The sequence below is a fragment of the Myotis yumanensis genome, unplaced genomic scaffold (assembly GCF_028538775.1).
Source record: "Myotis yumanensis isolate MYYU_CA2020_CCGP unplaced genomic scaffold, mMyoYum1.0.hap1 SCAF_7, whole genome shotgun sequence".
Taxonomy (NCBI): Eukaryota; Metazoa; Chordata; class Mammalia; order Chiroptera; family Vespertilionidae; genus Myotis; species Myotis yumanensis.
Genome location: NW_027223758.1, coordinates 83,487,766 through 83,503,038, shown reverse-complemented (window position 1 = coordinate 83,503,038; position 15,273 = coordinate 83,487,766). Strand labels below are relative to the sequence as shown.

The 15,273-nt window shown below is 56.8% G+C and overlaps 1 protein-coding gene across 5 annotated transcripts in view; it reads right to left on the bottom strand.

The window, feature by feature from the left end:
• Positions 1-714: 714 nt before the first annotated feature.
• Positions 715-15,273, bottom strand: part of CTIF (cap binding complex dependent translation initiation factor) — a 238,165-nt gene continuing 223,606 nt past the window's right edge. For all 5 annotated transcript variants that reach the window (XM_070421124.1, XM_070421123.1, XM_070421128.1 and 2 more), the window contains 2 exons: positions 3,255-3,308; positions 715-1,662 (listed from right to left, as the gene is read on the bottom strand). In XM_070421124.1, the coding sequence (XP_070277225.1) occupies positions 1,447-1,662; positions 3,255-3,308 (270 nt within the window). In that variant the 3' untranslated portion in view covers positions 715-1,446. The remainder of the gene's footprint in view (positions 1,663-3,254; positions 3,309-15,273) is intronic.

Below are 15,273 nucleotides of genomic sequence, written 5' to 3'. Positions count from 1 at the left end.
TTCTGGGGCTCATCACGGTGTGAGCTCCAGACCTGGCGGTGTGTGGGGTGCTGTGCAGGTGCCAGCGACAACAGTCCAGAGCCTGGTCCCATCTCCTTCCACAGGGGAAGCTCCCAGGACCCAACTCCTGCAGGAGCCCTGCCTTGCTCTCAGCCTGACACCCCTGCCCGGTCACCTGACTATCCTGCTCGTGACTCAGTGAGTAGCCTGGGGGCGGCAGTGCCCGAGCCCCCTGGGCATGGGGACCTGGGCTGTGGGAGGGCTGGGTCCTGGGTCCTGCCTGGGATGAGATTAGGGCGGTCACACGGCCCATGTACTTACATTCTGAACCCCCGCCGCCCCCCCCCCCCGCCCCCCCCCCACACACCCAGAGGTTGGGACAGGACCTGTGTGTGGAGCAGAAAACATCCCCTAGCGTTTGGGTTTTAGTTTGCCAGCCTGTGCTGTGCCTGGTTCATTGGCAGGCCAAGGGCCTTGCACCCCAGTGTGAGGTGTCAGCCCTTTGAGAGCAGCGAGAATAGGAGCAGGGAGGTGCCCAGGTTCCGGAGGGACCCCCACGGGCAGACGTTTCCAATTACCCTAATGGGCTACTGGCAAGCTGTCTGTGGCTAGGAGCCTTCAGCCACAGGGGGTGGGTGTGCTGTCCCTCATCAGGGGTCCTCCTGTGGGATCACATCGCGGCTCTTTCATTGAGAGAGGAGACTTCAAAGCAGCTGACTTTTGAAAAATATAACACAATGAAACAAAAGAGCGCAAGGAGAGCTACAATCCCCAGCTCCCCGCCTGCTCCCAGCCCAGGCCCCAGGCGTGGGGTCTGGGAGAAGGACTTGGAAGTTGGGGGGGGGCGGGGGCGAGCGCGAAGGTTGGAAGAGAAGGGATGCCTCTGTCCCCAGCTCAACCCTGTGGACAAAGGCCGTCCATGACGGGTGGCTGGTGGGGACCGTGCCTGCCTTTGTCCTCCCGGACATCTGCTACCCGTCGCCTGCTGCCAGTTGGCGACTGTGGCTGACAGCATGCGGGAACAATGCACGCCTCTCCGACCCACTTTCCAGCCTCAGGTCCTTTCCGACCCAGGCGGTGCCCTGGTGCGCCGGCTGCCCGCTGGAGGAGGAGTCAGGGGATGAAACCCCTGCACAAAGGCCTGTGGGCTCCTTGCTGGGAGGGGCAGGAGGAGCAGGAGTGAAGGGGGAGGGCCGGGCCACCGTGAAAAAGCAACATGCTCCCCTGACCGTGCCGCTGCTGCACGCTGGGGCTGGGGCTCGGGCTCGGATGGGGGGCATCCTGGGATTCGATCCCTTCCTGCCAGGCTCCAGACGGGCCTCTGGCTCTGCCTGCCTTCCTCCCATTTGTTTCTTTCTCCAGGGCCACCCCTGTCCGCCTGCCTGTCCATCTGGCCCGCGCACTGGGGCCCAGCTGCCTGCGGGCCGCCCGCCAGGCCCCTGGCTGTCAGGCTGTCAGTTTCTGGATGGTTCTGTTGTAGTACTGCGTGATGGGGGGCGTCAGGGGGTTCCAGCTGTTGGCGTGGAGCTCGATGACCTCCAGGAGCAGCGACCGGGTCAGCATCGACTCCGAGGGGCACAGCATCTTGTCTCGGGCACTGGCCAGGAGCTCGGTCATCATCTCGGGCAGCTGCTCCTCCAGCAGCCGGCCCGTGCTCTGCAGCTGTGGGCAGAGAAGGGGGCGCGGTTAGGACAGGACCTGGGCCCGGCAGCGGTCCTGACCCACCTTGGGTGGGTGAGCTGGGGCAGGGACAAGAACCAGCTGGATCATCTCAAGAAGGTGCAGGCCCAGGCCTCTGGGACACAGGGAGGGCGGAGTGCGGCAACAGCCAACTGCGAGAGCCCACACTTAACCACCAATCTGTTGGCAGACGTAAGAGGGATCGGAATATTGCCTGCTGCCCAGGAGCACAACACGTCTCCCTGTCACCCCAGAGCTCTCCTCCTACGGGAAGCCTTCCCTGACTGCCGCCCACACCCTCACTGGCTGTGTGACCTGCTCCCTTCACAGGCGATCAGGCTGCTCCGGGTTAATTTTCACTTGCTGGGCTGTGTCTCTGGAAACGAGCTTAGTCATTGTTACCTGTGTGTGTCCATGTGGAACCTGAGAGCGGAGAGCAGGATGTCTCCTATTTCCCTCCTCCCTCCTCGCCACCCCAGCTCCACCTCCCCACCCGCACCACTGACCTCTGCCCACACCAGTGACACGAGGGAAGAGAAACACGGACCGGGCAGAAGGCCAGCCAGAGGGCCTCCCCCCCAGAGGGGCCCCCAATCACCTAGAAAAGCCCCCGTTGGGAAGGGGCCCCAACCTTCTGAGCTGTGCACCCCTGGCCAGCAGCCCCTGCCGTTCTCTCCATATAACCTCACCCCCAGCCTCACCCCACCCCCAGCCTCATCCCACCCAGTGTGCAAGCCTCTACCTTCTTCACAAAAGCTTTCTTCACCTCTGGGCCCACCCTGACCTCTCTCCCGGGACTCTCCCGGGATGCGTGCTCTGTACCCACACTTATTTTTCCCATTGCCCATCCAGTGGGGTGTGTGCGCGCGCGCTTGTGTGCGTGCATGTGTGTGTGTGTGTGTGTGTGTGTGATCTAGCCTTGCCGGACCAGACGCTGTCTGAGGGCAGGGAACATGCCTCCTCCTTCTCCCCGCTCTCCCTGCAGTCACGCAGCTGGAGCCCGACCGTGACCGGAATGACTGTCCCTTACACCTAAGCTGTGGTCCGGGCTCCTGCACTCTAGCCTCTGAGCTTCTTGGGAGCAGCCTGGGAGCGGGCAGCAGCCGCCTGAGAGGTGAGCTCAGCCCACCTGGCGCGTCCTGGGTGCCCAGGATGGACGCCCCTCCCTCACTGTGCTCCACTCGGAATGGCTCTGGGCTGTCTTCTGAGGGCAAAGGTCTGCCCCCGTGACTAGGCCAGAACCCAGTGCCTGCGGGCAGATCCCAGAGGGGGAGTATCCACGAGCAGCGGCCACACCTGGGGGACAGGCCTGGCACCTCCCGAGGGCTGTTCTGCGACACTGGGATGCAAGCCTCAGGCGCCTTCCCCAAACTCCATAGCACCAAGGCCCAGGTTGATATCGGGGGGCAGGGGTCACCCAGAATCTCTTACGTCACTTAGGTGTGTGCCTGGTGCGAGGAGAGGGCGGCCCTGGGGACAGGGAGGGTGACGATGCCAGCCCTCGTGTGACCCTCTCCATGGCCAGCAGTCCCCCGCACAGGAAGCCGCTCCCCACCAGCCCGCGCGCTGCTTACCTCCATGGAGCAGCACAGCACGGCGTCTTCCTTCACGTCCTGGGACTGCAGGAGCTGTGGGGGCGAGACCATCTCAGTGCTGGGCTGCCGAAGCGAGCACCAGGGACCACGGCCAGCCGGGCCCCCGCCCAGCCCCGGGGCAGCCTGGAGTGAGCATCTCCAAGGGCCAGAGGGTACCAGGAAGCCGGGCCTTCTTGGGCGGGAGCTGAGCCCCTGGAGGACTGCTGTGGACACAGCCTGGGCGCCCCGGCCAGGTCAGAGGCCACAGCAAAGCAAGGTACGGGTGAGCTTGAAGAGGCAGCAGGATGCCGGGATCACTGGCGGTTACGACTGGCCAGCGAAAATCCTCAGAGAAATTAGCTTAAAGACTTCCTGATTGGTGAGCGGGGGCTCGGCCGTGGTCTTGGGTGCTCCTGGGCCCTGGCTACGGGAGGACTTCTGGACATCAAAGTGCTCTGCTGCCAAACCACAGGCCCACCGGCTTCCCCAAGGCTGGACCTCCTTCCAGGCCAAGGCCGTGGCCCGCAGCCCAGCACTGGACCTGGCCACACCCCCACCCAGGCTTCCCTATACTGCCTCATCTCTTCTCTCAATCTCTCCCTTTTGCTTTTCTAATTGATGTGGAATTCAGATAACACCAAATTCGCCATTTTTGAGTATACAATCCAGTGACTTAGCATATTCATAAAGTCCCGCAGCCATCCCCACTAAGTCCAGAGTATCTTCATCGCCCCTAAAAGAAACCCGTGCCCATTAGCAGTTAGTCCCCTGACCCCCGTCCCCTGGCAGCCGCTCAGCTCCTTGGTCTCTATGGATCTGCCTGTTCTGGACATTCCAGGTAAATGGAATCACACGATAGAGTAGTCTCTGTGGGTGGCTCCCACTTGACGTAATGCTGTGGGAGTTCACCCACGCTGGGTGAACCTTGCGGACATTGTGCTCCGTGAAACAAGCCAGTCACAGAAGAACAACTAACGGAGGACAGTATGGAGTTTCCTCAAAAAACTAAAAATGGGAACTCCCATTTGGCCCAGTGATCCCACTTCTAGGAATATGTCCCAAGAAACCAGAAACACCCATCAGAAAGGATATATGCACCCCTATGTTCACAGCAGCACAACTTACAATGGCGAACATTTGGAAACAACCTAAGTGCCCATCAGCAGATGAGTGTATTAAAAAACTGTGGTACATCTACACGATGGAATACTACGCTGCGGTAAAAAAGAAGGAGTTCTTACCATTTGCCACAGCATGGATGGAACTGGAGAGCATTATGCTTAGTGAAATAAGCCAGTCAGAGAAAGATAAATACCACACGATCTCACTCACGTATGGAATATAATGAACAACATAAACTGATAAACAAAAACAGATCCAGAGACAGAGAAGAATTGATCAGACCGTCAAACCTCAGAGGGAAGGTTGGGGAGGGTGGGGGGAAGGGGGAGAGATCAACCAAGGACTTATATGCAAGCATATAGGCCTAACCAATGGACACAGACAATATGGGGGTGAGGGCATGAGTAGGGGGAATGGGGGGGAATGTGGGGATAAGGACACATATGTAATACCTTAATCAATAAAGAAATTTTTTAAAAAAAGAACAACAACTACCGTAGGGTTCCACCTCCAGGAGGTGTCATGTTCATGGGGACAGAAAGTGGACTGGTGGGTGCCAGGGGCTGGCGGGAGGAGTCCTGGGAGCTGTTGGGTGATGGGCCCAGGGTTTCAGGTTGGGGAGATGAAAAAGCCCTGGAGATGGGTGGTGGGGATGGTTGCCTAACAACAGTAACGTACTTCATGCCCCTGAACGGTACGCGTAAGAACGGCTGAAACAACCCATCTTACGTTATGTATATTTTACGACAAAAAAGTGTTTTAAAAAGGTGGTGCCAGGCGTGGACACTCTGGGTGGGCAGGCCGCCCTGTCCTCTGCCATCGCTCTCGGGAAGAAAAGCCTTCCATCTGCTGGAGAAGGCAGGGCTGCCCGCCCTGGGGGTTGAGGACCCTGGGGTGGGGAAGGAGCAGCCTACTTGTCAAAGTCTCTGGCACAGAGAGGGGCGTGGGCGGGCTGGGGCAGGCCAGCCACCCTCGCCCTCGAACAGCGAAATGTGTTTCTTGGATGAGAATCCAAGGCAATTGTGCGAGCCCACACAGTGTTTGTTCGGAAGCTAATGCATTCCTGTCCTATTGTCTCTGCCGGAGACTTGTTGTGGGCACACCCATCACATCCTCCCTCGGGGAGAGGCCAAGGTGCTTGGAGTCAGGCTGTGGGAGGCCCGGCAGCAAGTGGGGAGAAAGGCGGCCTGGTGGGAGCATCCCAGCGTCCCCGACGGAAGGTCCACAGGGCATGGGCATGCTGCCCAAGGCATGCCCAGGATGGAGCCGGGCTGGTTGCTTGGGATGCCACCCCGTGGAGAGGGAAAGAGGGTGCTGATGGAAAGGGCCCATGGGGCTGCCTTCGTGTGTGGGAGGCAAGGGAGCGCTGGAGACGACAGCTTCTTCTCTTACCGGTGAGGAGTGAGTGCTGACGTGAGGCAGGTGGGCTAGCCCACCCTGACCACGCAGCTCACCAACAGCATGATTTCAGCCTCGTAGAACCAGTCCCAGCAGCCTAACACGGCCACCGTAAAAGCACGGCTTGGGGGTAGCCCAGGGTGGGCTGGGGGCAGCAACAAAGGAGCAAAAGTGAGGAGATTTCAGAGTGCATGTCATTGGCCGGTTTATGGGGAACAATCCAGAGCTCTGATTGGCTGGCTGAGCCTGCAGAAGGGCCAAGCCAAGGCTGAGGCAGGACCAGCTGAGAGTGTGGGAGAAGTCACAGGAAGAGGAGAGGGAAGGAAGAGACGGGGTGGGAGGTGGAGGACTGCACTGGCCCAGGAGGCCACAGTGATGGGCAGCAAGGCTGATGGAGAGAAAGAGGAGGGAGGATAATCGGCAGAGGCAAAGGAGATGCCCGATGCATGGCACGCGGTCTGGCACGGGGCTGGGGTGGGAGCTGCACAGGGCCACCTGCCTCTCAGGAGCGCCCTCACGTATGAGCCTGGGCCGCTCCCCGCCGCTCCCCTGCTGCACCTGGATCGGCGTCTACAGCTAAATCTAGAGGAACCGAACCGGTACCGGGCTTGAGTCGGCAAGAAGAGGGCCAGGAGTGCCCGGGGCTCTTCAGGAGGCAGAGAAGTAGGGAGTCTCTCTGAAATAGGCTGCCAGCCAAGCGTGCAGCAGGCTCCGAGCCAGCAGACCCGCTGCTCAACGACAGGAACCCTGTCACTTAGTCACCCCGCACCTCAGTCTCCTCGCTTGAGAATGGGGATAACACCTGCCCAGAACTGTTTGGAGAGCCTCCTGAGATAATGTACGTGAAAGAGCTTTGAAGAGTACAAAGCCTGATTCAAATACAAGGTGTGATTATTGTTATTAAATGTGTATCTTCATAAGCACGGATCTTCCCCCAAGGCCTTGCCACGCTTTGTACGCACCGTCCCGTGCACCCCCGTGACTCTCGCAGAGATAGGGAAAGGCCACAGGCACTGCTATCTCCACTTAATCATGTAGAGAATCCGAGGCTCAGCAGTTCAGTGTCTTGAAACAAGCCAGACAGACAGCAAGTCTGAGAAGATCTAAAAGGTGCACACAAGTCCTGGGTCAGCATCCTCTTTCTTGGAGAATTATTTTCATTTCTCCCACGTTAGCTAATTCCTGTTTTCCTGGTCGGAGCTCGTAAGTCTTCATTTTGTTGACTGGTGACAATACTCAACCGGGGTCTTCACACAAGTGAAATGATTTTTACCTATTTTGTGGCTGCATTGGCCACTATCTACCCATTCACCCATTTATCCACCTACCCATCTGTACACCCACTTACTCACCCACCAAGTTATTCATCCATCTTTTCACCCGCCCATGCAACCATGTGTCCACCAATGCATCCACTTATCTGCCCATCCTTCTGTCTACCCACATATCATAGATCCAACCTTCCATCCCCCATCCATTCTTTAAAAAAAACCCACATTTTATTTATTGATTTATTTTAGAAAGAGAGAGGGAGGAGAGACATCGATTTGTTGTTCCACTTATTTATGCATTCACTGGTTGATTCTTGTATGTGCCCTGACTGGGGATCGAACCTGCAACTTTGGTGTATCAGGACAATGCTCTAACCAACAGAGCTACCCAGCCAGGGCTCATCATCCATTCTTTCATTCATCTAGCTATCCATCCATCTATCCATTCACATACTTCATCCATCCATCCATCCATCCATCCATCCATTTATGCAACACCTATTATGTGCTAAATACTGTATAAGTATAGGGATTAACAAGACTATAAGACTTGCAACATATAGTCTAGTAGGGGGAAATCAAGAGAGTGTGCTAGGCATGTGGCATTGGAACACGGGAGGGTTGGTGGTGGTGGAGAACACGCCAGGCATAAGGCATAAGAAGCAACATATGGCATATGCACAAAAGCTAAAAATGTGGACTAGCAGAGTGCACTGGTGAATAACAAGTACTTCAAGATGCTGAAATATATGGTGCTGGGGGGAGAGCGAGAGAACACGATGGTAAAGAGCCAAGGGCCACATCCTAAAAGGCTCTAGATGCCGTGCTACTAGTTTGAATTTTATCCTAAGGGACTAGAGAGCCACTGAAAAATTTTAAACTGGAGAGTAGGAAGATAATATTTGCGTTTTCAAAATATCCTTTCCTGCACAGCGTGGAGAATGGACTGGAGCTGGTAGGGTGGAGGTGGGACTGGCAGCAAGGAGACCAGGAAGGCTGCTGCGATGAGAAATTATGAATTGATGCTTGAATTGAGGCAGGTGCAATGGGAGGAGGTGTGTTTAGGGTACAGAAGTGAGGGTGAGGACAAGGACGATCTTGAAGATGGACAGCCCCCAGGTTTAGGGCTTGGTCAACTGGATAAATGGTGGTGCCATCAAGGATACTAGGAAGGCAGGAGGCATTGGTTTGGAGGAGGGCAAATAAGTTCAGTGTCAGAAATACTGAGTCTACAGTCCCCGAGGATATCAGGGAAGATGCCTAGTAAGGGACTGGGTATTTGTGATCATCAGTGCCCAGGCGTTAGTCAAGGCCATGGGTGTGAGTGAGATGTCCTGGGGGAAGACAGAATACATGAGAAGAGAAAAGGATAAAGGCTCCAGACTGGGAAAGAACAACATCTAAAGCGGGGAGAGGAGGAGGAACCCCCAGAGGTGGAGGAGGACGGTCAGAAAGCCCAGAGCAACAGGAAGAAGTGATGTCACAGAAACCAAGAAAGTTCTAAGAAGGACAAGGTGAACGGTGTCAAGTTCTCCGAGAGGTCAAGGAAGATGGACAATGACCAGGGCTCTCTGGATAGGGTGATTAGGAGACCACGGGTGACCTTTGCCATGAGGACGTCAGTGCAGGGGGAGGGGCAGGTGGAACCCTGAGTGAGGTGGGGTTGGAGGGCGAGGGTGGTCAGGAAATGGAGACTGAAAGAGTCCACCATTTCTTTCTTTTTCTTTGGGGTTTCTGTTCTTCTCTGTTTCTCCCTCTCTTTTTCATTCTTTTTTGGGAACTTGCCTACGGAAAAGAAGAGGGTAAGATGCTAGGAGAAAGACTGGCAAAGGGTCAAGGGGAGTGGTGGTTAACGTGGGAGACACTTGAGCATGTTTGAAGGCTAGAGGCAGAGATGAGTGGGCAGAATACAGGAGGGAGGGGGTTACTCAGAGAGGGGAGGCCAAGTCTGGAATGGCCAGGAGGGGCTGTGAACAGTACATGTGTGATGCTCAGGCCGAGCAGCCTGCAGCTGAACAACAGAATTAGTGTTGCTTTACGTTCATTACGACCATCACTCCGTGCCAGGAGAGGGAAATCCGCCCCAAATGTCACTTTTCCACTAGCCTAATAGGCCCCAGTGCGGTGGCCATGGTCAGATGTCAAGGAAATTCATGGCTGTGACCTGGACTTCGGTCCAAGCTGTGCCCTGTGGCCTGGCTGCCAGCCCTCCTCACTAGGGCGGGCAGGCGGGCAGGCACCCTAACTGCGCACCAGGCGCCCCGGCGGCAATAATTAGCCTCCTTCCTGCCGAGCTTGCAAACCGCCGCGTACAAAGTGGCCACAGTAAATGTCACATGGGGGAATGCTTCAGCCCACAGCTGGCCCCGGGGGGGCGGGGTGGTGGAAACGTAATCCGGGGATCAGAGAAGACACTGAATCCTGCAGATACTGGAGCCAAAGGACCCCGGCTCCAGGGGCTCTTCTTCGGGGCCAAGCCCTGGCCAGGAGCCTGGACAGGAGGCCAGTTCTGTTCACGGAGTCCCCACAGCCATGAGCTCCCAGGACCTTGGGTTGGGTTTGAAACTCTGGGGCCGTTGTCCGTGACCACTGTCAACACCTCCCGGCCTCCCTGAGGGAAGTCTTCCAGGAGCTGCCTGTCCTGTCGGCTTGTTCTGTGCCCACTGCCCCCCTTTGCTCGAACCTCTCCCAAAGGGCAAGCAGAACACGCCCGAGGCAGCCCCGAGGCCTTACCTGTCCCTCGGGGTCTCCTGCCCAGCTGGTGTGGCTCAGTGGTTGAGTGTCAACCTATGGACCAGGAGGTTATGGTTCGATTCCCAGTCAGGGCACATGCCCAGGTTGCATGCTGGATCCCCAGTAGGGGCTGTGTAGAAGGCAGCCAATCAAGGATTCGCTCCCATCATTAACATTTCTCTCTCTCTCTCCCTCTCCCTTCCTCTCTGAAATCCATAAAAATATATTATTTTTTAAAAAAGAGGAGTCTCCTGAGACTGACATTCTGCGTGTTTGCTCTAGCTCGTGTGCTGAGCTGTATGCACACGTCAAGGTCCGTGTCACCCTTCTACCAGTTCATCTGAGCCCGACGCCACGGTAGGGTCTTCATGCCACAGCTGCAGGCATGAGGCGCGGAGGACATGACTTCCCCACAGACACACGGGAAAGGAAAACCAGGAGTGGAACCCAGGTCTCATCTGCCTCCACAGTCAGGTGGCAGGACCACTGCCTCATGAGGGAGGCCCACATCATCAAGGCCAGTGGGGAGAGGACAGAAAAAGGCAGTGACCACACCCCTCACCCCCGCCCCCCAGGGTTGGCTGGGATGATTCTGGTTTTCACCCCTGAAGTGATTAGGACTAGGGTTCCTTTTGCTCCCCAAAGTGGTGTTTATGTAGTCACCTCGACAAGGGAGGGGCGGTGAGGGGTGTGGGAGGCCTTACCCCAGGTACCATCTGCCGGGTCGGGAGACCTCCAGCCTGGTCCCCCCTCCCCTCCTCCTGCCGCAGGGCCCCATGTATGCAGGGGGTTAGTGCTCTTGCCTCTCTGCGGGTTTCGCAGGTGGGGTGGCAGGGCTCTGAAGGTGACAGAGCAGCCCTAGTAGGATCCTGGCGAGAGGTGGTCAACATGGCAGGAGACCGTGACACCTGCCGCCAAGCCTGGCGTGAGCCTGAGCGTTAACTGCTCCCCAGGGACGGGAGCCAGGAACAGGACGGTTATGGTACCGGGCATACTGTCCGTTGCTCTCGGCTGCAGCAGCGGGGCCCAGGGGAGAGCGGTTATTTTCTAAGCTTCCCTGGGGAGCTCGGCCAGCAGTGCCCAACCCGGAGGCACTGGGTGTCCGGTGGCACCTGGGACCAGCAGCCCCCTCAAGTACCCTCTGGACACCCCTCTGAAGGAATGACTGCCTCCTGTGTCTGACTCAGCACAAAACAGCTCCCTGAGACGGGGGAGGGCTTTGGGCTGGCTGGGAGCCCGACCTGGGGCGCAGGTGGTGGGCAGATGGCCCACAACAGGCAGTTCTGAACTCACAGGTCACTGGGCTGGGACCCTCGGCTGGCACCAGGAGAGGGCAGGGCAGGGGAGGGGGCCCCGGGCTGCCATCTGCTCTTACATGTGCCGCCCCCACCCCTGGTCCCTGGTCCCACCCCATGGCTCCCCACCTCCGCCCACTGAGTCCTGGACTTGACCTTGCTGGTGTGGGGGAGGGCGTGACAAGCGTCTTGGTGGAGGGAACGAGCTGCCTGCAAAGGCATTTTCCGCTCTCTAAAGTAAACAATCACACAGGAAATTAATCTAGAAACCCACATCAACGGAAGGTTCAGGCTGTGATTTTCACAGCCCCAGAGCCAGGAAATTCAAAGTTATAGTCCCCATAGCAACTCGCCCGTAGAAATCAGCCACCGGGGCTTGGATGAGCTCTTGAGGGGTCAACGGAGCCAGCCCCCTGCCTCCAGAAAGCACAGCCCCCAAAGCAAGCCTGCGTGCCTGGGGCAGACGGCTCTCCCGAGGAGGAACGCCAAGCCTGGGACAGAGTCAGGAGTCGCAAGGCTGGGGTCTGCTTTCAGTTCTCACCGCAATGAGCCCCGGAAGCCGGGCCACCAGCTGACATCCCAGGGCTTCAGTTTTCCACATTCCTACTTCCCCACGACGACCCCCCAGGTCCCATGTTCCATGAAATAGCAATTCTCAGGCCTGCAAGACGCCCAGGGGTGGGGCCATGCCTGCGCTCCTTCTTATTCCCACCCCACTCCTCTTTCTCAGCCCCCGAAGGGCCCCCCTCTCTATCCCAGTTGCCCTTGAACCTAGCGATTGGCCTTTGGCCCACCCCCTGCTTGTTTTTCCTCCAAGAAATATCTCAATTGATTGACAGGTCCAAGAGCTTTCACAGCAGACACCAAGGCGACTCCGATTTTTGGACGCCCTTCTCAACCTGCCCCCTTCTGGATCAAATTTATAATATTATCTCAATGCGCACTTCCTGCTCCCCCTGACCGATAGGTTGAACGGAGCCGGGGCAAGCCCTCCCCCTGCAAGGATGTGGAGCTGTCTGTCTGGGGTCCGGGGTGGGGTTTTCATTTGTGTGCGACTAGTGAGGAGTCCCCGCCTGGCAGGAAAGGAGATAAGGACAGTGACGCTCAACCCAGAAGGAAGTAGTCTGGAATCCTTCCCCGAGGGTCTGGGAGATGGCTGCCGAGCCGGCTGGTCTTATCAGCATGATTCTGCAGTCTCGGCCGGGGCGCTTGTGACAACACGAGCCGAGGCAAGAGCAGGCGCTCACAGGCACGAGGCCTGTGGCAGAGGATGCCCGCCTGCCCGCCTGCCCGCCCACCGCCAGCCTGGCCCCGGAGCCAGGCCGTGAGTTGAGCAAAGCAGTGGAAAAAGAAGTGGCGCCTGCTGGAAAGCAGACAGAGCGGCTCCTTGATTTCCTAACAGGCCCCGCGCATGCCAGGGGCCTGCGGGCCAGCTCCCAGCGCCCAGCTCGCTTGCGCAACAGTCCTTTCCTCCTCTGGGTAAGCTTTCCCGGGCAGCCGAGCCGCTGTCCAGCCACCCGAGTCCCTGGACGAGGCCTCCCCTCCCCACCGCCTCCCTGCCTTCTCCTTCATCAGAGCAGGGTGGGCAGCTCAGGGAAGACGGGACGCCTCCCGGGGGTGCAAGATCTTTCCTTTCATGGAGCAGACCCAGAAGCGTCCTTAAAAAGAAGGAGGCTGGTGGGGAGGTCACTGTGGACAGATGGCGGGCTTCTCTGCAGTCTCGGGGGGGCACTTGAGGAGGGCAGAGCCCAGAGGGTGAGCCACCGGCTTCAGAGGAAGGGCCTGATCTGAGAGCCCAGGGCGCCCCCCGCTCACTCATCAGGGCATATGGTTATCCGCAGGGCTGTGCCAACCACCCTCCTCGAGCCTGGGAAGAAACTTCGTAGGCTCCTCATGGTGTGCCAGGTCTGTGTGTGTGAGCGGGGAGGGCTCAGTAACCACCAAAGGGCTGTGAGGCGCGGGAGAAGGGGCACACCGGCTCCTTGCTGCGCTACTGAGCATGGCATTCTGAAGAAGCTTTTGCTTAAACCGTGCCCTCTTCAACACGGTAGTCTTGGCACACCCGTCTGAAGACGATGCAATGCCTGCTTTGCCAGGTGACCAGACACAGGTGCCAGTCTCCGGGGTGGAGGGTGGCGTTTGAGGCCACACAGCAGAAGCTGGGCTGGATGTCTGTCCCTTGGCCGAGGGAGCTCAGCTGGTTCTGTGGTGAGTCTGGGTGGAAAGCAGTGACCAAGGGCCATCTGGGCAGAGGCAGCAGGGCCTGGGACAATGAAGCAGAGCACACTAGGGCTGTGCTGAAGGCATCATTAGCATTTGTCCTCAGAGCAGCAGCCACCAGCAGAGGGGCAGGCAGGCCTGGGCGGAAAAAAGGGCCTGGGCGGCGGGGGGACGGGCAGAAGGGATTTGGTAAGTGCTGTCTGCCGAGGCGAAGGCAGAGATAAGAGTATTTAGTTGGCACCTGGAAGTGTGTTTGGCCCGAGAGCCATTCCTTAGCAGAACACATCTTTCCTTAACGCGGCGTCCCTTTATCTAAGTTGAGATGATGTTCTCGAATGAGTGAGCGTGTGAGTCAGTATTCTGGGTCCCCATGCATGTGGACCACCAGGATGCAAGAGGAGAAAGGGCTTAGCCTGCACTCAGGCGCGCGCTGGCCCACTTCCCGCCTGGGGCCCTACATCCCTCTCCCTCCCGGCCACAGATCTCCAGTCCAGCCACATCCATCCGCTCCCATCTACCTCCAGCTTTTGCTCCTCGTTGTCTCTGCAGGGTCTGCCTTCTCCCACCTTGGCTCCATTTACTGGCTCACTCAAGACTGACTGCAAAGCCCTCCTCCTCCGAGAAGCCTTCCCTGACCTCCTCCTCTAACCTTTGTAGCCAGAAGTCCTCTATTCACAGCCCCGTTTGGTTTTACTAAGTTTCAAGTGGAGTGGAGGGTCTCCTTTGACTAGCTTTTCCTCACACAGGGCCTTGTGTCCAGCTGTCTCTCTCAGAAGACCTGTGGGTGGACTGGGAGGAAAGTGTGTGCTTGGACACAGTCACTTAGAAGGGCCTCTCTGTCCCCTGGGATGCAGCCTCCCCAGTGACATATAGACCTGCAGTACGGCAGGCCCTGCACCCCACCCTGGCTCTACATTATTCACAATAGCCAAGACCTGGAAACAAGCTAAGGGTCTTTCACTAAATAACTGGGGGACATAACGGAGTTCTCTGAAAAAATTAAAAATGGAACTGCCATTTGACCCAGTGATCCCACTTCTAGGAATATATCTAAGAAACCCGAAGCACCCATCAGAAAGAATGCGTGCACCCCTATGTTCATAGCAGCACAATTTACAATAGTGAAGATCTGGAAACAGCCCAAGTGCCCATCAGTAGATGAGTGGATAAATAAGCTGTGGTACATTTACACCACGGAATGCTATGCAGCAGCAAAAAAGAAGAATCTCTTACCCCTTGAGACAACATGGAGGGACCTGGAGAGCATCATGCTAAGTGAAATAAGTCAGAGAAAGACATGCATCACATGATCTCATATGCGGAATCTAAGTAACAAAATAAACTGATGAATGGAGTGGATCCAGAGACATGGAAGCGTGGAACAGAGTGCAGAATCTCAGAGGGAAGGCGGGGGAGGGTGGATGGGTGGGAGGTAATCAATCAAAGACCTTATATGCAGACATGCATAACCTATGGACACAGATAACAGGGTGGTGAAGGCCTGGGGCGGGAGGTGGGGGTGGCCTGGCGAGGTCAATGGGGGAAAAGGGGGACATATGTAATACTTTTAACAATAAAGAAGTATTTAAAAAAAATAAATAAAACCACTTTGCTTAAAAAAAAAAAAGATGTAGTACATAGAGGGTGGGGCAAAAGTAGTTTACAGTTGTGAGTATGTGAAACACAGAGCTTATCCTTGTATTATTATCTATTAACTAGAGGCCTGGTGCACGAATGTGTGCACAGGTGGGGTTTGGCCGGCCCGCCCAGATCTGGGCCGATTGGGGTCGGGCTGGCTGTGGGGAGGGGACGCAGAAGGTTTGGCGGGCCGGCCATCCCCATCCCCGATTGGGCCGGCTGGCCAGCTGCAGTGAGTGTCATAGCCACCGGTTGTTCTGGTCCTTCCAGTCACTTGGCTTTTATATATATATATATATATATATATATATATATATATATATATATATAGATTATTGCATT